Source organism: Phascolarctos cinereus, unplaced genomic scaffold (genome assembly GCF_003287225.1).
Source record: "Phascolarctos cinereus isolate Bilbo 61053 unplaced genomic scaffold, phaCin_HiC Scaffold_726;HRSCAF=1367, whole genome shotgun sequence".
Classification (NCBI taxonomy): domain Eukaryota; kingdom Metazoa; phylum Chordata; class Mammalia; order Diprotodontia; family Phascolarctidae; genus Phascolarctos; species Phascolarctos cinereus.
Window position 1 is genome coordinate 407,026,457 of NW_027556098.1, and position 20,167 is coordinate 407,046,623.

The following is a 20,167-nucleotide window of genomic DNA, read 5'->3' on the forward strand; positions in this document are numbered from 1 at the left end:
ATTTCTATTAATTCATCAGTTATTATGCTCCTACTGTGTGGCAGCTACCATACCAAACACAGGGTATATAGAAACACAAAAGTTAGGCAATCCTTGCCCTCACAGAGCTTACATTCTGTTAGACTTTTCTCTGTCATCTTTGATTCATATCCCCCACCCCATCACATCATTGCTATTTGAAGGCTAAGCATTGGGGGCTCTGCTCTTTCCTAGCTGGAGGTGAGTCCCCATCTTATTCTCGGCATAAAGCTCCCTGTTCTGTCCCTCTCTCCCTCACTCTGCTCCCAGAGCAATACTTTGACTCTTTGCAACTGAGCAAAGGGTCCCTGTCCTCTATTTGCTGCCTGAGACGAGGGTGAGGGGAGGACAAGCCATGCAAGGCAAAGGGGACTAACAGATCCTTCCCTCCATCAGCCTGTTCCTTCTGCCTACCCCCTCTTCCCCCAACTGCTCAGCTCCCAAGGACTGAACTAGGAGAAATGGCTCTCAGTCTTTGTAACCCCAGACCCTAGAAGAGTGTTTTGTCAGGAAGACCCGAGTTCAAATTTGACCTCAGACACTCACTAGATGTGTGACCCCGGGCAAGTCACTTAACCTCAGTTTCCTCATCCGTAAAAATGGGGATAATAATAGCACCTATCTCCTGGAGCTGTTGTAAGGATCAGATGAGAGAATGATTATACACTGCTTAGCACAGTGCCCAGCACATAGCAAGTGCTATATAAATACCAGCTCTTGTTTTTATTCTCACTATTATTATTATTATTATTATTATTGGTGAGTGTCATGCATCTGAGGTCAGATTTGAACTCAGATCCTCCTGACTCCAGGGCCGGTGCTCTATCCACTGCACCACCTAGCTGCCCCTCATTATTATTATTCATAAGAGCATAATGATCTATTCCATCCCGGTGTGTTAAGGCTTCTGACCTCAACATCCAGCAGTTCTCTCTTTGCCCATGTCTTGTCTACTTCATCTTCCAGTTTCTCATCACCCCCACCCCATGCTCCCAAGCCCCCACTGGCCACGCCAGGCCAGGGTTGGGAGATCTGTCTCTGCCTCTGGCTCCATTCTCCCTCTCAATCTCTCCAGTCTGTCTCTGTCTCCTCTTACAACAACTCTCTCCTTTTTTCTTCCCAGAGCATCGTCAACATGGGCCTGTGAACTGACTGATGGGCTTTGTCCAGCTGTGATGAGCAGGCTCCGTGGATTGGTCTTCTAAGTGCTCATGGAGAACTTGGTGGGGAGGGCGCTGTGTGGGCGGGGAACCACTTCCAGGACACAAGGAGTGGGGGCATTGTTAATAAACATGATAAACCGGTATTCACTCCCCCTTTGTATCTTTTAACATTTTTCTTTTTTTTATTATGAATTTGAATGCAAGCATTTCTACATACCAGGGTATGTGAACCCGTATGAGTTTGAAAAGCTTGTCAAAGAGGTATAGGGAATATCTGCTAAATAACTGTGTTATCCTATTTAAATATTCCCAGAATAGTAGTGATTAGTGAAAAAAAAATTACATTTAATGACTTTATGATACTAAAAAAATGTTATGGAGTCAATAAAGTTTTCTTTATGAAAATTAACTCATTTTGTTTCTTATGCACAACTGCTTGGAAAACTTTAGAATTCATTTCCTTTCACATTTCATATTTTAGGAAGGTTTTACTGAAAGCTACAGGGCTGTAGAGACTGAAAAAAACTGGTTTGTCATATACATAGGCAACCGTGAACCTTGGTTATGCATAGCTTGGCTTTTTAAAGCATGTCGTTCAGCTTCTTCAGCCATGTCTGACTCTTCAAAGCCCTGGTTGGGGCTTTCTTGGCAGAGATACTGGAATGGTTTGCCATTTCCTTCTCCAGCTCATTTTATAGGTGAGGAAACTGAGGCAGACGAGGTTAAGTGATTTGCCCAGGGTCACACAGCTAGTAAGTATCTGAGGCCAGATTTGAACTCATGAAATGAGTCTTCTTGACTCCAGGGCCAGCGCTCTATCCACTGCAGCACCACCTAGCTGCCCTATGTCGAAGTATCTATTATAGTGAACATGATAATACCAACATTGCCTTGCTTCTGGGTTTCCTACTCAACTTCTTTCTGTTTTCTTTGAGTGTTTTAAAAATGTTTCCTTGACATTCCTTTCTTTACTTTTTAAATTTTGCATTACTCTCCCCCTTGCCCCAAATGAAAACTCTCCCTTCTGATAAATAGGTACAAACAAAACATTGTGCTCACCGGGCCATGTCTCAAAAGGTATGTCTCATTCCACATCTACAGTCTCTGGAGGCAGTGAAAGAACTCGGGCTCAGGAGTCAGAAGACCTGAGTTCAAATGCCGCCTCTTAAACACCTTAGGCAAGTCACTTTCAAAAATGGGACTGTTAGACTGGATGCCCTCTGAGATCCAAAATCCCTATGACTTCTCTGGAAAGAGGAAAAGAATCTGGTTTGTCATTGGCCTTTCAGAGTTGTTGTTTATGGCATCAGCCAGACCTTCCAAGTTTTTCAAAGCTGTTTTCCTTTATAATATGTTGTAGTCACACAATACAACTGCTCTCTCCTGGTTGTACTCACTTCAGTATGTGAAAAGAATGCAGGACCTGGAGCCAGAGATTTAAGAGCTGGGCAAATAAACTCTTGGAGCTTCAGTTTCCTCATCTGCAAAAGTGTGACACATCACAGGATTGTTGTGAGGCTTAAATGAGTTAACATATGTAAAGCACTTGGCAAACCTTGAAGCACTACATAAGTGCTAGCTGTGATCAGTTCAAACAAGTCTTCCCAGGCTTCTTTGAATAGCTGTTCTCTGAACAACCCCTTTCTGTGGTTGGATGGAGCAAGAGCCCTCATTCCTGGAAAGGGTCAGAGTTTGGGCCAGGGGCTTTTTGGGGGTGCCCCATCTTTCCTTCCTTCTTTCTTTCCTTCCTTTTGCTCTTTCTTTTGTCCTTCCTTCCTTCCTTCTTTCCTTCCTTTCTTCTTTCTTTTCTTTCTTTCTTTCTTTCTTTCTTTCTTTCTTTCTTTCTTTCTTTCTTTCTTTCTTTCTTTCTTTCTTTCTTTCTTTCTTTCTTTCTTTCTTTCTTTCTTTCTTTCTTTCTTTCTTTCTTTCTTTCCTCACCACCCAAATGAGTGAATTGCCTATCTGACACATTGTCACAGTGGAAAGCAGTTTGGATCCAGATGCAGAGGACCTGGGTTTGAGTCTTGGTTCTGTTATTTAGTTGACCTAGGTGCACTTGAGCAAATCACTCAGCTCAGATGGGACTTTCCGTTTCCTCCCCTCTAACGTGAAGGGCTTAGCCAAGACAATAAGTAAGGTCTCTTTTATTTCCAACGTGCCAATTCTGTGAATTTGGGTGGGATTCCCAGCCCTGACCCCATGAACCCCCTGCTGTCCAGCGTTATGAGAGATGAGACTCTCAATTCTCCAGTAACAGTAAACATATTGAAGTCCCTTTGTTCAGCCAAAGACAAAGTTTATTAGAACATATGTCATATTGGGCAGACTCTTAAGGAGTCTGAACATTAGTGAGCTTTTGGCTAGATTGTAAGAATCTGAGCAGTGACTAAATTTTAAGAATCTGAGCCTTGAATTCCCTTTGAGTGCAGAAGACAATCAGACAATGAAAGAACCTGGGCTGTGAGGTCAGAGGACCAGGTTTCAAATTCTGGGGGAGGTTAGTGGCGATACAAGGTTCAGCTGAGACATAATCTCTGACTCCATGGAGCTCACAGTCTAAGGAGATCAGGCACCTGCATTGTGTATTATCAGGGAAGTCAATAGGTGGGCTATTAGTGGTAGATCACCAGGACTGGTATCAGGAAACTCATCTTCCTGAGTTCAGATCTGATCTCAGACATTTACTAGCTGTGTGACTCTAGGCAGATCACTTAATCTTCTTTGCCTCAGTTTCCTCAACTGAAAAATGTCCTGGAGAAGGAAATGGCAAGCCACTCTAGTATCTTTGCCAAGAAAACCCCAAATAGGGTTACAAAGAGTTGGCCAGATTGGAACAACAATAACAATTAGCCAGGGATTGTGCTAAGTGCTGGGGTTACAAAGAAAGGCAAAAGATAGCCCCTGTTTTCAAGAAGCTCCCACTCTAATGGGAGAGACAGCATGCAAATAATAAGGCATAAGCAAGAGATACTTAGGATAAATCCGGATTTATATTTGTCTTCTCTCAATCCACTCAGCCACCTCCCTGGTTCAGGCTCTTATTTCCTCTCCTTTGGATTGTTGCAATAGATCCCTAACTGGTTTCTCTTCTTTCCATTCCATCCTTCATTTTTATTGAGTCATTTCAATGGTGTCCAACTCTTCATGACCCCATTTAGGGTTTTCTTGGCAAAGATATTGGGAGAGGTTTGCCATTGCCTTCTCTGGCTCATTTTTCAATGGGAAAACTGAGGCAAACAGAGTGAAGTGACTTGCCCAGAGTCACATAACTAGTAAGTGTCTGAGGTGGGGATTTGAACTCAGGAAGATGAGTCTTCCTGACTCCAGGCCAGGCACTCTATTCACTATGGCGCCACCTAGTTGCCAAAATGGCCCTTTTTTTTTCTCCAACATACCAGAGCCCCATACCTGGAATGCGTTCCATCCTCACCTCTGGCTCTCAGAATCCCTAGCTTCCTTTAAAGCTTGGGTCAAATACCATCTCCTATATTAGGTTTTCACCTGGTTCCCAGCCTGCGGCCAGCTGCTGACTTCCTCCTCCCAAATGCTTTGCATTAATTTGTATGAATTTCTTTGTTGCTTCTCCCGATTAAGAAGCTCTTCAGGGCAGGTAGCGATTCACTGCCGTCTCTGTATCCTTAGTACCTCATACGGTGACCGGTCCACAACAGGCTCTTATAAATCCTTTAAAAAGAAAAAAAAAGAAATCCTTCTTATTGACAGCCATTTGCCTGAATTCCCTTCTTCCCATGTGATCCTCTACATCCTGTGAAGTTTGGATTCAGTCAAAGGGCTGCACTTGAGGACCTAGAAGGCCACATGTGGCCTCGAGGCCGGAAGTTTCACCACCCTCGCTCTACATCTTGCCTGCCTTGGATGGCTGGAGGTCATGGGTTACGCTGTAATAAGCCTTGTCTCTGGAGTCGGAGAATGTGGGTTTAAATCCAGCTGCTCATGCATATTAGATCCAGAGCCCAAAGGGACTTTAGTGGTCATCTGCTTTAACTCCCTCATTTTACACAGAAGGAAACAGAGGCACAGAGAGGCAGAGGGACTTGCTCAAGGTCAGGCAGGGTCAGGCTTTAAACCAAGGTCTTCAGGACCTACATTCAGTGCTCATACAGGGAGAAGTGTCTCAGAATTAAACAAATAAATAGGATGTTATTGGCATACAACAGTAAGCATCCACCCTGCCCTTGCGGAATCTGTGTTGAAACTGAAGTATGCCGGGATAGCAGGGAGGAAGGGACAGGGTTCCCTCCACTGAATAGTCATCTAGATAGATTTGTGAGAGACACCCAGACAGCAGCCAGGCCCAGAGGCTGCAGACACTTTTCAGCTTCCTGCCATCACCGTCCTGAGGAACTGAGATTCAAAGCTGGCAGGGGCCTCACAGAGCTGGCTCTGGAGGCAGAGATTCTGGGTTCAAATCGCAGCTCTTAGCTCCACGGGCCTTAGTTTACTCTTCTGTAAAATGAGGAAGTTGGAAAGTGAAATGTACTGTGTACAAAGTAACAGTGATATTGTAAGATGATCAGCTGTGAATGACTTAGCCATTCTTGGCAATACAATGATCCAAGACAACTCTGAAGGACTTATGATGAAAAATGCCATCCATCCCCAGAGAAAGAACTGATGGTGTCTGAAATCAGATTGAAATATGCTTTTTTAAACTTTCTTTATTTTTCTTGAGTTTTTTTTATTTTGCTTATGTTTTCTTTCACAACATGACTATTATGGAAATGTTTTACATGACTACACATGTATAACCTATATATTGAATTGCTTGCCTCCTCAATGAGGGGAGGTAGGGAGAAAATTTAGAACTCAAAGTTTTTAAAATGAAGGTTAAAAATTGTTTTTACATGTAACTGGGGAAAATAAAATGCTAAATAAATAAAAGAAAAAAATGAGGGGGTTGGAATAAAGTCCTCTGGGGTCCCTGCCACCTCCAAATCTGTGATCCAGCTCCACCATTTTACAAATGAGGAAACTGAGGCCCAGAAAGGTGGCTTGCTCAAGCTCACGCAGAGCTGTTATTCAAACCTGAGTTTTCTGACTCTTAAGTCCATAACTTTTCCCCCTGCATTGCGGGAGAGCTGATAAATATTTAACAACCGATTCTCCTTCCCCCCCCTCAAAAAATCTATTCATGGCACACTTTGCAGGTTAATCTGCATTATTGACATTTCCATCATTTTATTAAGTCTAGACAATCAACAAAACGGTAAATCAAACCCTGATTTGTAGTATTTGTCCATTTCTGAGATGTAAAAACTCACAGGGAAAATTTAACAATCGGCTTCGATTGAGTTAGAACTTGTCCCAGCACGGCCAAGCCTTGTACTTAGAAGCGGTTCAGCGCTTCAGCCCCCTTGGAAATAGGAGAGCTAGCTGGCTTCGTCACCCGTTCTATCCCTGATTCATTGTTCAGTCATTTTCAGTCTTGTCTGACTCTTTGTGACCCCATTTGGGGTTTTCTTGGCAAAGATACTGGAGTGATTTGACATTTCCTTCTCCAGCTCATTTAACAGATGAGGAAAGTAAGGCAAAAAGGGTTAAATGACTTGCCCAGGGTCACACAGCTACTAAGTGTCTGAGGCTGGATTCGAACTCAGGACGGTGAGTCTTCCTCTAAGCCCAGCACTCTCTCCACTGCACCATCTAGCGGCTTATCCTTGTTTTGAAATTTTTTTTCTGTACTAGAGCAATATGCAGTCTTCAACCACTGACCCCATCCCTTCCTAGTACCCCCCCATAATATGTTAGAGATAGAAAGCCCGTCTCAGGGAAAAACTGAAACCTGAGGTGTATCTATAGAGGATGTGTGTGTGTGTGTGTGTGTGTGTGTGTGTGTGTGTGTGTGTGTGTGTGTGTGTTTGTATCTCATGTGTTACTGAGATACATAGGAATAGCAAGATGGTCCCTGAGAGGTCCAGGGAATCAGAGGTCTGTAGTGAATGATCATTCTGCCTAGAGTGAGCTCTGACCTAGAGTTAGGGTCTCCTCTCTCCACCAGGGATCCTGACCTGTTGGGCAAGATCGGTGTGCTCAGAGGGGCAGAGATTCTCTCATCTCTCAGGGTGTTAAATTTACGTGCTCCCTACCCAGACGCCGGCCTCCCCACACTTTTACTCACCACTTCTGATTGTAAACCAAGAATGATGCAATGCTGCATCTAATGAGCTTGCCTGGTCTTGGAAGACCTACCTACAGCATAGTTTCTAAGACAGAAAGCAGAGTTTGAGGAAGGCAGACCCTTGTTCCAGAGATACTGAAATGTTTCTACCAGCACTTTTTGGGTGGATGTACTGAAAATGGGAACAGACAAATAAACCGTGGCATATGAATATAGTGGAATATTACGGTGCTGTAAGAAATGAAGAGTGGAAAAATGCAGGGACACTTGGAAAGACTTGTATGAACTGATGCAAAGCAAAGTGAGCAGAACCAGGAGGGCAATTTACATACACAAAGGCCAAAACAGTGCAAAGGAAAACCACCCTGGGAGACTTCAGAACTCATTAATACAACGACCTCCCATGACAGCAGGGCACTTGAGGGTGAAGGTTGACTCCCACCTATTGGCAAAGAGGTGGTGGAATACGTGTGAAGTGAAGCAAAGTTTTCTTTCTTTTAAAATTTTTTCTTAAAAAATCATTTTATCGATATTTTTTGCTTTCATATCACCTTCATTTTAGCACGTTCTCTCTTTCCCTCCCCAGTGAAGTGTTGCTTGAAACAAAGACTAACCAAATAAAGAAAAGAAAAAAGCATTTCCACAAACTCAATCAATCCCTTCTTCCTGCCTGACAGTATATGCACTGTTCCACACCCATAGCTCCCCACCTCTACTACAGGGGAGGAAGGGAACGCACATATTTTCTGATGTAATTAATATGTTGTTTTGCTTTGCTTGATTATATTTATTTATTATAAGAGAGACTTCTGTGTAATCAAAATTAGAAAATCAATTTTATCATTTGTGATCACCTCCATCCCTTATTTGGTTAAGAACTGAGGAGTTCATGTTGCTGTTATTCTTCAGTTGTTTCAATCTCGTCCAACTCTTCATGACCCATTTGGTGTTTTCTTGGCAAAGGTACTAGAGCGGTTAGCATTTCTTTTCTCAAGGTCATTTTACAGATGAGAAAACTGAGGCAAACAGGGTGAAGTGACGTGCCCAGGGTCACACAGCTAATAAGTGTCTAGGGCTGGATTTGAACTCATGAAGAGAAGCCTTCCTGACTCCAAGCCTGGTACTCTATCTGCTTCGTCATCTAGCTGCCCACGTTTTGTGATATGATGTTAATATTCAGATCTAGTATCCCTATGAGTTTATTGTGGGATATGGTGTAATGTGTTGATCTAAACCTAATTTCTGCCAAGCTGCCTTCCTATTTCTCCTTCAGTTCTTTTTAAATAGGAAGTTTTTCTTCAGGTTATATACGTTCCTGTATTTATTCAGCACTGGGTTATTGAGTCCAATTGCTTCTGGTTATCCCTTATCTAGATGCTCTACCTTTTTAATTTTCAAACGATGCCAAATAGTTTGGATGATTAATACTTTGTAGTATAATCTGAGGTCTGGAAATGTTATTCTAAGGGAGGGTTCTGTAAAGGATGGGATGTGGAAGAAGGCATTGGGAAATGATAGCGATATGAAGAAAAATAAGAAAAGAGCATAAAAAGGCATGTTAGAAAGACAATTCCTATGTGTCTGTGATGGGATGCCCCTAGATGGAAAAAGAAAACAGGCCTCCATCTCGATATATGGTGCAGCAGCATCAACATAGTAAAAGACAGAACCAGAGAAAGAAAAAAGATACCGAGAGAAGAGATATCTCCTAGCATGGTGATTTTTCTCGGTCTGAGTCTGTTTATTTCGGTGTTGCTGCAATTTAAATCTAGACTGATGCTTGAGTCCTGGGAGAGAAGGAGAAAACTATTGGAGGGAAGGAACTCTGCCCTTAAGTCCTGAGGGGGCCAAAGAGTCGATGGAAGGCACTGCTCTGATCTCATCCCTTGGGTGGTCCTCCCAGCTCCCTAACAGGTTCTGTCTCCCTCCACTGCTCTGCCCCTGGGGGAGACTGGGAGATGGAGGGGGGGTTATTTTGCACTGACCCACCCCTCATGGGGCAGTGATAAATTCACACCTATGCCCCCTCTGTGAATGGGTAAACAGGATACTTAGGTCCATTTCCTTCTTCCCTCCTTTCCTCCCACTCCATCCCCAGGGTAGCTGCCCCACCTACCCACTCCTTTATTCCCTGCCCTATTCCCTCAGCCAAAAGCAGCCCAAATGCCATCACAATGACACCTCATTCCCAGGGCTATGGCCTTCCCGGACACCAGAATTCCCCAAGCAGGTGATATTCAGAGGACGATGAAAACAACCTGAGATGCTCTCTTCATAGGTTGGGATAGCAGGAGTGGGAGAAGAGGTTATCTTTGGGAATCCGACCCAGATCCAGAGAAGGAAGCCGATAAGGAAATACTGGAGAGACAACCAATTAACGAATCAATCAACAAACATTTATTAAGACACCATGACCCACATGTATAAAAATATGGCCAAGAACTGGAAATTGAGGGGACACCCATCAACTGGGGAATGGCTGGACAAGTTGTGGTATATGAATGTAATGGAACACTATTGTGCTATATGAAATGATGAGTATGGGGCAGTTAGGTGGCACAGTGGATAGAGCTCTGGCCTTGGAGTCAGGAAGACCTGAGTTCAAATCTGGCCTCAGACACTTGACACTTACTAGCTGTGTGACCTTGGGCAAGTCACTTAACCCTGATTGCCTCGCCAAAAAAGGCAAAACAAAAAAAGAAAAGAACAAGAACAAGAAAAAAGAAATGATGAGGAGGTGAATTTCAGAAAAACCTGGAAAGACTTACATGAACTGATGCTGAGTAAAGTGAGCAGAACCGGGAGAACATTGTACACAGTAACACCAACATTGTGTGATAACCAACAGTGATAGACTTAACTCTTCTCAGACAACTCCAAAAGACTTATGATGGAAAATGCTATCCACATCCAGAGAAAGAACGATGGAGTCTGAATGCAGATGGAAGCATACTATTTTCTCTTTTTTCTCTTTCTCATGGTTTTCTCCTTTGGTTCTGATTCTTGTTGCACAGAATGACTAATGTGGAAATATGTTTAATATGATCGTACATGTATAACCTACATTGGACTGCATGTCATGTTGGGGAGGTGGGAGAGGAGGGAGGGAGAAAATTTGGAACTCAAAATCTTATAAAAATGAATATTGGAAACTCTCTTTCCATGTAATTAGAAAAAATAAAATACTATTAAGGGGAAAAAAAGACACTGTGCTAGGCACTGGGGTTAGGGAGTAGAATATGATTTCCTTGGTGTAGGGAATGCCTAGGCAAAGAAACAGCCCTTACCACTTGACCTCTACGTTTTGTAGCCCCAGGTATCTGCCTCTGGTGCTGAAAGGCTCTGACTTCCCCAGGATCACACAGTCAGGATGATAGAAGGAAGACTCGAATCCAGGTCTTCCTGGCTTTGAGGATGGCCTTTTATATACCCATTAGAATGTAAGCTCCTTGAAGGCAAGCAGACACTGGCTTCTTTCCCGCTTGTTTTTGGATTTCCAGTGCTTAGCCCAGTGCTTGGTATACAGCAAGTGCCTAATAAATGCCTGTGGGCTGACCAACTGTACCAGGTGGTACTAGAGATGAAAAAACAAACGGTCCTGTCCTTGGGCTTACATTCTATCAAGGGACATTACACATACCTACATGTATGCAAACATAAAGTACCTGCCAAGTAAATGTGGAAGAATCTGGAGGGTGGCACAAATACCAAGGTACGGTGGATGAGAGAAATCTCCTTTTCTTTTTTTTCCCTTTTTTGGTGAGGTAATTGGGGTTAAGTGACTTGCCCAGGGTCACACAGCTAGTAAGTGTCTTGTGTCTGAGACTGGATTTGAACTCACATCCTCCCGACTTCAAGGCCAGAGCTCTATCCACTGCACCACCTAGCTGCCCCAAATCTCCTCCTTCTAGAGGTGGCCCTTGAGGGAGGGAGGAATTCTAAAGATGGGAGGGGGGACGGGAGATGAAATGCTGTGTGTGAGAAACAGTGACTTAGGGTTGTCTATCATCAAGGCCTCTACTTCCTTTCTGACTCTCTATGGTCTGGCTGCTGACCTCACCAGTCCCCTGAAACATGTCTCTCCGAAGCGACCAATGATCCCTTAGTTGCCAAGTCCAGTGGCCTTTTCTCTTTGACTTCTCCACAGCCTTGGACACTGTGGGCCACCCTGACCTCTTTGCTACTCTCTTCCCTTTAGATTTCCATGAAATTCGCTCTCTCTGGGTTTTCCCCTACCTATCTGACTGCTCCTTCTCTGCCTCTGCTGCTGGGTCTTCACCCAGGTCATGCCTCCCACTCATCATTTCTTATAGCACAACAGTATTCCATTACATTCACATACCACAACTTGCTCAGCCATTCCCCAATGGATGGGCATCCTCTCAATTTCCAATTCTTGGCCACCACAAAAAGGGCAGGGTGTCCCACATAGCGCTCTGTCCCGACCCTCTTATTTTCTCCCTCCATACGATTTCACTTAATGATCTCATCAGCTCCCACGGATTTAGTTGCCATCTCAATGCTGGTGATTCTCAGATCTACTTACGCAGCCCTAACGTCTCTCCCTGAACTCCATGCTCACATCTCTAACTGCCTGTTAGATACCTCAAACTGAATATGCCACCGGCACCTTCAAGTCAACATATTGAAAACAATTCGTTCTCTTTCCTCCCTTCTGAATTTCCCTATTACTATGAAGACCACCATCATCCTCCCAGTCCCCCGGCTTCACAACCTAGGTGCCATCCTCAACTTCTCGCTATCTCCCTCCCCCAATACTCAATCTGCTGCTAATTTTGCCTTCATAGCATCTCTTGCACTTGACCCCTGCTTTCCTCTGATGCTACCGACACTCTGGTGCAGGCCCTTATCACCTCATGCCTGGGCCATTGCAACAGCCTGGCTGGTTTCCCTGACTCAACTGTCATGACAGTTCATCTTCCAATTGGTTGTCAAATTACACTTCTTAAAGTGCAGGTCTGATTATGTCATCTCCCTATTCAATAAACTTCAGTGGCTCCTTATCACGTCTAGGATTAAATATAAAAAATTCGGTTTGCCATTCAAAGCCCTTCACAACCTGGCCCCTTTCAGTCTTCTCACACTTTATTTCCTTCCCTTTCCTCGGCAATCCTCCATCTCCAGACTCTGGATATTTACCCTTGCTGTGCCCCCAGCCTGAAATGCTCTTACTCCTCATCTCCACCTCCTGCCTTCCTGGGCTTTTTTTAAGTCCCAGCTAAAACCCCACCTACTAAAAGAAGCCCTTCCTGAGCCCCTCTAAGGCTAGTCCCTTCCCTTGCTTGATTATCTCCAACTAATCCTGTATATGGCTTGTCTATGCATAGTCATTTGCACCTTGTCTCCTCATTAGACCGAGGTCTTTGAAAGCAGAGATTGTCTTTTGTCTTTCTTTGAATTCCCAGAGCTTAGCACCATGCCAGACACATAGTAGGCACTTTATAGATGGCTGTTGACTGACTTAGAGTTTGTGAAGAGGTATAATGTGTGATGGGCCTGTAAAGATAGTCTGGAGTCCGGTTGGGAAGGACTTCAAATGCCAAACCGAAGGATTTGTATGTGATCCTAGGGGCAATAGGGAGCCATAGCAGGCTTTGGAGCTAGACAGGGATGTGGATAGAGCTGTGCTTTAGGGACATCACTTTGGCAGCAGCAGGGAAGATGAACCTGAGTGAGGAGCAGAGATTCAAGGCAGGCAGAGATACAAAATGAACCCACAAGGGGGAGAAGCACTCCCGAAAGGTAGGGGCTGAGAAAGAGATGTAGAAACAGAGACAGAGAATACACTGAGAGCTTGTTCCAGTCACGTGCCTTTGCTGCCTCGTGGCCAACCCTCCCATTCAACCTGAGCCAGCTCACTCAGCTGTTATTCTCCATCACTGCTCCTCCGATGGGCCGTACCCTGGGCGTTGCTCCCTCATGAGGTATTCCCCTACACACCTTCGACTGAGACCAATAGTTTCTCTCCTCGGGTGCCCTTCTCCCCACCCAGCGCTCTAAATTCCTTTGGTTAGGAAACTGGGATATTATTTGCACTCTGTCCCTCCCTGCCTGCTCCCCAGCTCTCTCTGATTGCAACACAGACATCAATTACAGCTTATTACCTTATCATCAGTTTGGCCGTGAATCACGGGGGGGGGGAGGGCTCTGGGGGCCCACCCCACTTTGTCACCTCCCTCTCCCTGTCAATGTATAAGGAGCAGTGGCTGGAGGAAGATTCTGGGGAGTCGGGGGAGCCAGGGAAAGAAGAGAGGGCCACAGACACAGAGGCAACAAAGACTCAGGGGAGGTGAAGAAAGAGCGCAGTAGAGACAGAGACAGAGAGGAAGGAGAAGAGAGGAGAAGCGAGAAGAAGAGAAAGTGCAAGACAAGAAGAATAAAACCCAAAAGAAAGAAAAGGAGAGGAGGCAGAGATGAAGTTGGAGGGATTGCTGCTCAGTCTTATATTGTCCCTGTCTTTCAGGGGCAGCTGGGGAGCTCCCGTGGATGGTGAAGAGCCTGGAGACTTGGCTGCTGGGGGAAACATTGGTGGAGGGTTAGAGGAGGCTGTCAAACATGGCTTAGGAGAGGCTGCCAAACATGGGCTGGAGGAAGCCGTTGACCACGGAGTTAGGGAAGCTGCTGGCCCTGGGGTTGGGCATTCAATTGGTCACGGGGTGCAGGATGCAGGTAATGCCATCAGTCATGCTGGGAGTTCTGCAGACAAAGACATCAGTAACGCTGGTGGGGCCCTCAGTCATGGAATTGGTGGCCCTCATCGTCCATTGCTGGGGATCCCTCATGGGGCCAGCCATACTAATGTGAGTGGAAGGGAAGAGTGAAAGGACAGAAGGGAGGAATGGTCAGGAGGAAGATGGGTTGTGGGTGTCAGGAAAACTGGAGCAGGGGTGGGGTTCAGATGTCCCCAAGCCCCCATGGCCTGTCATGTTCTCCATCGGCTTCCCTTCTGTCTCTCTTTTATGTGGCTTCTTTCTCGGTGGCTTTCTCTCCATCTTCTTCTCCCAGTTGCACTTCCTGATCTCCCTCCCCAGTCAGTAAAGGACACCAGTTCCAAGGATGCTCTTTTTGCAGGTGCATGGTGGCCAGCCTTCATCTGGAGGGCATGGAGCCTCTGGAACCAGCAGCTCCCATACTGGTCATGGGCTCTTGGGAGGGCATGGAAACACAAGCCCCAGTGGAACTGGCTCTCATGGAGCTCCACAGGGCCAAGGACATCATGGAGGCCTGGGAAGCCACCCTGGGGGCCATGCTCAAGGAAGTCAGGGTGGCTCAGCTGGCCAGGGGACCAGTTCTCAGGTAAAAGAAACCAGCCCATCCTCATGGATCAACCCCCACTAACCAGCAGCCTTCTCAGCCCAACTCCCTCCCTCCACTCCCAGTATTGTCGCCCTAACCCAGACTCCTCTTCTCCACCCATGACTTCAATCTCCGTCTTATTATAGGGGAGTAATTCAGGCAATGGGAAGCCGGTAGAGAGGAGCAGCAGCCAGGAAACAGGGGTAAGAGTGACATGCAGGGAGGAGGCTGGTGGGAAGAGGGAAGTTGTAGCCTGGACAAGGCAGCAGTGAGGGAGCAAAGAAAAACCGGATGAAAAAAGGATTAGGGGAAGAGGGGAAAGCAACGAGTGGAAGAAATGAGAGTAAGAGGCAAGCTAGATGAGGAGGGGGCAGGAAGGAGCTGGCTGTTTGGGGGGAGATGGAAAGGAGGAAGAGAGAGGGATGATGACCTGATGACCAATCTAGTGGACTAGGCTAGATTGAAAGGGATTCAGATTCTGACTTAAAGGTATCTGAACAGCCTAACTCCTCAATCTACCTTTCCTCTTAGTGCACCAACCCCTCATCCTCTGGGTCAAATGGCGGAAGTGCCTCTGGGGTAAGAAGATATGGGAAAACCGAAATCTGTTGTGGGTGTGAGGAAGTCTATCCCTCATCCATTCCAGGCATCCACACAGGAGAGGAGAGGGAGAGGGAGGGACAGAGGATAAACAAAGGCAGTCATCTTGATTTCCCTGACTATGTGTCATTTCCTTTCCCTTAGGGAGGCAGCAGCTCATCCTCAGGATCTGGTAGCAGTGTCAGCACGACTCCAGTCCCTTATGCAAACTCTCCAAAGGTGAGCCTTATGTCACAAGCAGGAGGCTGCCAAATCTTCCTTTGACTTCAGTCCCCTCAGCAAACACCTCTGTTATGTGCAAAGAGCTGGGACTTCTGCCTTTGGCGAGCATCTAGCGTCTTGGGGTGTGGTGGTGATGAAGGGTTGTCATCTGGCATAAATGCCAGCAAAGGCAGATGGAGACTCCAGGGCCAGAAGGACAGAGGTGATAGACTAGGGACTTTGAGAAGGGAAGACTTCCAGGTATTGAGGAGTTTTAAAGGGCAACAGCAGGAGGGGAGAGGAAAGGGGGGACTAGCCTATGAATCATATGATCATGGATGCAGAGAGCTGGGACAGCCCTCAGGCATCATCTAGTCCAACTCCTTCATTTAGCAGATGGGGAAACTGAGGCCTACATGGGGAAATGACTTGTCCAAAGTCACACAGGTTCAAGTGGCAGAGTCAGCCTTTGAACCCAGGTCTTCTACTTCGAAGCTCCCTTCCCACTCCACCCTAGGCTCAGAGGCAGCAGAAGTCAGCCAGTCAACCAAAAAGCATTCGTTAGGGCCTCATCTATGTGGCAGGCACTTGTGTTGCTAAGTGTTGGGGATGCAAAAAAACAAAAAGGCATACATAGTCCCTGACCTCAAGGAGTTTATCATCTAATGGGGAAGCCCGCGAGAACACAACAAGAAATATACAGGCCAAACTGGAGGTAGCCCCAGAGGGAAAGCTCTAGGATTAGGGAGGGGTAGGAAAGGATTTTTGCAGAAGGTGGGATTGAGACTTGAGGGAAGCCAAGAGGCAGAGGTGGGAAGGGAGGGATTCCTTGACAGGAAGGCACTGGCAGCTGCAGAAGGTGGGACTATTAAGGAGGAGGGCAGATATGGCTGGACCACAGTCCCATAACAGGCTGGTGAGAGAGGGAAAGGGAAACAGGTATGCTTCAACATGGCTAGAGACTATATGCTTTGGTCCTGGCTGAGTGGTTCTAAATGGGTTAATTTGCTTCTGCATTCACTCTTGTTCCCCTCCCATCCCACTCCAATAACCCTACTCCAAATCTCTGCCCAGGAAACAAGCCCAGAAGCAACCACTAACATAAACAGGAACAACCAGGTAAGCACTCCAAAGTGCTTCCTGACTTACTGAGCTCTAGGAAGGGGGCGGGGGGGGGGAAGAACAGAGGCTGTTCCCTTACTCTGCTCCCATTTGGTTGGGATCTCAGCCTCCCTACCAAGATCTAACCTAAACTTAAAAGAGTAGCTTGCTATCTAAGTCTCTTTCCCAATAAGAAGCACAGAAGGGAGGCCATACTTTTGCTTTCCAAATGTATTTGTATTCCTTAAGCAACCCACCATTTGAGGAGGTAGGGAAGGGATAGTTGGGGACAGGAGGAGAGAGAAGCAACTGGAGATGAAATTAGTGGCTACCCTACAACTGTAACCTGTGCAGATTGACTCTCACACTTCTAAGTCCATTTATGTCAACCTCAGAATTTTCCCTTCTTTCAGGGGTCTACATCATCATCATCTTCTGGCAATGGTGGGAATAGTGGAGGTAGAAGCACTGAAGGGGTGAGTGTGTGTGTGTGTTGTGGGGGAAGGTCAGTTCAGGCTGGCGGCATAGCGGGAAGGTGGGCACTGGATCAAGGATGGAGGGCTTGCACCTCGATTGGGGCTCAAGGATGGGACTCAAGTCCTGATCTGGGATTTGAATCGTTGGGTTCATTTCCTGTGATTTTACAATCTGGGTCGATAGTGTCAAGGTCTGCCACTAAAGCTTTATCCTCGTTTCCCCTCCCAGTGTGAGCATACAGGCAGCGGAAATCAGGTGAGCTTCACTGACTCCCATCACCCTTCTTTTACACGTGACATACTCTTAGCATTCAATAACTTTATTCCCCCTTCTCCTTACCACTTACCCAAATCTTGTCTTTCATCTCAACCCAACCCCAGCTACAGGGTTTACCTTCTGATCTTTTTACTAGCATTTATAATTTTTATCTTCTTTTTTAATTTATTTTTAATATTAATTTTATTTTAATTTTAAAATAATTATTTATTTTTAGTTTTCACATTTACTTCCATAAGATTTTGAGTTTTAAATTTTCTCCCCCTCCCTCTCCTCACCCCTCCCCAGGACAGTGTACAATCTGATACAGGCTCTACTTATACATTCATGTTAAACATATTTTCACATGAGTCATGATCTGAAGAAGAATTAGAACTAATGGGAGGAACCACAAGAAAGAAAAAACAAAACACCAAAAGAAAAGGAGAGCAAATAGTCTGCTTCCATCTGCATTCAGACTCCATAGTTCTTCCTCTGGATGTGGACAGTATTTTCTATCATGAGTCTTTTGGAGTTGTCTTAGATCCTTAGCATTCACAATCTAATGGGACATAAGATATATGTTGGCATGGAAATAAGTTTAAAATTCATAAAACAATTGTCAGGTACAAGCACTAGCTTTATAAACAGACGAAATCTGTGCCAAGATAAATTTTAAATGTACACCATGGAGACGCTGGTGAACACTATGGTGAAGTCTTTGGCAAAGTGAAGACTATTTCTCCATGCTAAGTAGCTGCCTCTCCTGTTGTGTTTATTTTGTGAATCCCAACTTCGTATTCGTTTTGCTTAAAGCAAGGCACACCAGCCACGAGGGCAGCACATGTAGAGGCTCAGGAGATGAGGAAGGGAGCACTCAGTCTTTAATGAGGTTAACTTTTTTGGGAGATGAGTTCGCCACCAGGATTTATGAAAGCAATCTCCATCCTTGGTCTCTCTTCTTCTCATCCAGGGAAGCAGCTCTCATAACAACGGACAGACTGGACAGGGCTCTGAGAACGGATCTAATGGCTGGGTAAGGAGCCTGGAAACTAGAGGTCCTTCTTCTTAGAAGGAATAAGCCAGGTCATGCCAAAGAGAATGGGGAGTAGCTCTCAATCATCTATGTTAATGAGGGAAGCTGAGGGGCAGACAGTCCTCAAATTCTCTTTCTGGTTTTGGATTGTATTTTGGTCATTTCATGGAACATGTATGTATCTAGTGATCTGGGACTTCTATGGTCTTGAATAAATAATGAGGAAATAATGCACTGTGAAGACCTCACTTGGGAGAAGCTGAAAGCCATCTAGTCGTCCCCCCACCCTTAATTCCTGTTCGCTCCTCACTCTCAGACTGAGGCGAAGCATCAACCTAAGTTGGGCCCTTTCTTCTCTTTCCACCCGTTCTTCCTCCTCCCAAAATTGGAGCTCCCTGAGCTTACACCTTCCCTAGAGGAGGGTGAAGAAAATGCTTTGGTTTCAAAGGCATCCCCTTCCAAACTCTAGTGGGGTGTTTGCAGGAATGAATGTGAATTGATAACATCAAGAAAGGACTTAAGTAACACAGGAGGTGATGCTGTCAACAACCAAAAGGTGAAACAAGATTTTCACGCTTCATATAGAGATAGGGATCAGGTTTTACTGAGGGAGAGAAGGAGGGAGGAAGGGAGGTTACTTGTCTGCTTCATAGGGTTCCAGAGAGTCCTCATAACCCTACCTACACTTTGAGAAATCCACCCTTCTATTGGGAGAGAGTCCAAAAGGGTTCAAGAAAACTTCAACTTCTCTAAGATTGTGAAGTCTTCTAGCTACCCCAATCCTCTTCCCCAACCCCAGTTTTTTCAGCCTCTAACTTTCTGATCCATCTTCCCCGCAGGATACACTCAATCACGGGAATCATAATGTTGGAGGCTCCAATAACCAAGTGAGGGTAGAACGAGGAGTGGGTTCGGGAGGAAATAGAATTGATGGACAGGATGCCAGGTCTCTGAAGGCTTCAACTGTCTCCTTCTCCTCTTTTCAGGGATCTGGCTCATCATCATCATCTCCAACAGGAGGGAGTGGAGGTTCTGGTTTTGTGAGTCCTACTTTATTTCTCCATTGCTTGTCAGAGTTGTGTTTGATGGAGGAAAGGCAGACAGGACTAGCTGGGACACAGCTGGGTATGTCCAACTCCTTAGGTCCCGATGGCTCCGTCAAGCCTTCATCACGTACAAGTCACCCATGGGATCCATGGTCCTCTACTAGGTGCTGGGAGAAAAATAAGACACAACTTCTGCTCCTAGAAAGCTTAGTTGGGAAACACACACACACACACGAAATGCATTCAGAGGAGAATATGGTAACAAGGATAAACATGTTAGGACTGCTAAGGAGCCAGCAGAGCTAATCAGGGAGAGCTTTCTGGAGGACACCAGACTGAAGCTGTTTTAAGGGTTGAGGATGAGGGGAAGGGGTGGGACATGAAGAGGAGAGCGTTGTGGGTGAGTCGTGGGGGAGCATTCTTGCCATTTGAAGGGATGAGAAAAAAAATCAGACCAGAACAAAGGAGGGGGAAGAGGGAAATTAGTCAGAGATGACACAGAAGAGAGAGAGAGGTAAGTCAAGTTCCACCAGTCTTGATAAGGCCTTGACTGTTAGATAAGAGAAATTCAAAAAAGGGGAGGGGACCCGTAGGCTCAGGGAAGAAACACTGAGTCTGGAGCTAGGAAGCTACTAGCTGTGCTCAAAAGAAAGCAGATTTAGGGTTTTTCACTTAGGATTTTTCAAAATATTTGAAAATCTCCAGGTTTCATGCAAATGTGGTGTTGCAAGAGCAGGGGCAGAGAGTTGGGAGCTCTGGACAGTGCGAGTGTTCGGTGGTGAGAGAGTGGGGCAATTAAGGCTACAGGAGATCC

The 20,167-nt window shown here is 45.6% G+C and overlaps 2 protein-coding genes across 8 annotated transcripts in view; one reads left to right on the forward strand and one right to left on the reverse strand.

The window, feature by feature from the left end:
* The window catches only part of GAPDHS (glyceraldehyde-3-phosphate dehydrogenase, spermatogenic), a 101,764-nt gene that overhangs the window by 31,826 nt on the left and 49,771 nt on the right, over positions 1-20,167 (reverse strand). The window contains exons 3-4 of one of the 5 annotated variants that reach the window (XM_078146347.1): positions 9,579-9,678; positions 4,683-4,865 (exon numbers count right to left, since the gene is read on the reverse strand). The exons of 3 other annotated variants lie outside the window; for them this stretch is intronic. The gene's annotated coding sequence lies outside the window, so the exon portion shown is untranslated. The remainder of the gene's footprint in view (positions 1-4,682; positions 4,866-9,578; positions 9,679-20,167) is intronic. One more of the 5 variants, XM_078146346.1, reaches the window with a different exon arrangement.
* DMKN (dermokine) overlaps positions 13,408-20,167 on the forward strand; it is an 18,499-nt gene continuing 11,739 nt past the window's right edge. The window contains exons 1-10 of one of the 3 annotated variants that reach the window (XM_020977325.2): positions 13,408-14,141; positions 14,413-14,637; positions 14,784-14,840; positions 15,169-15,216; positions 15,382-15,456; positions 16,513-16,557; positions 16,953-17,015; positions 17,245-17,271; positions 18,245-18,307; positions 19,294-19,347. In XM_020977325.2, the coding sequence (XP_020832984.1) occupies positions 13,755-14,141; positions 14,413-14,637; positions 14,784-14,840; positions 15,169-15,216; positions 15,382-15,456; positions 16,513-16,557; positions 16,953-17,015; positions 17,245-17,271; positions 18,245-18,307; positions 19,294-19,347 (1,044 nt within the window). In that variant the 5' untranslated portion in view covers positions 13,408-13,754. The remainder of the gene's footprint in view (positions 14,142-14,412; positions 14,638-14,783; positions 14,841-15,168; positions 15,217-15,381; positions 15,457-16,512; positions 16,558-16,952; positions 17,016-17,244; positions 17,272-18,244; positions 18,308-19,293; positions 19,348-20,167) is intronic. The other 2 variants (XM_020977311.2, XM_020977305.2) reach the window with 2 other exon arrangements.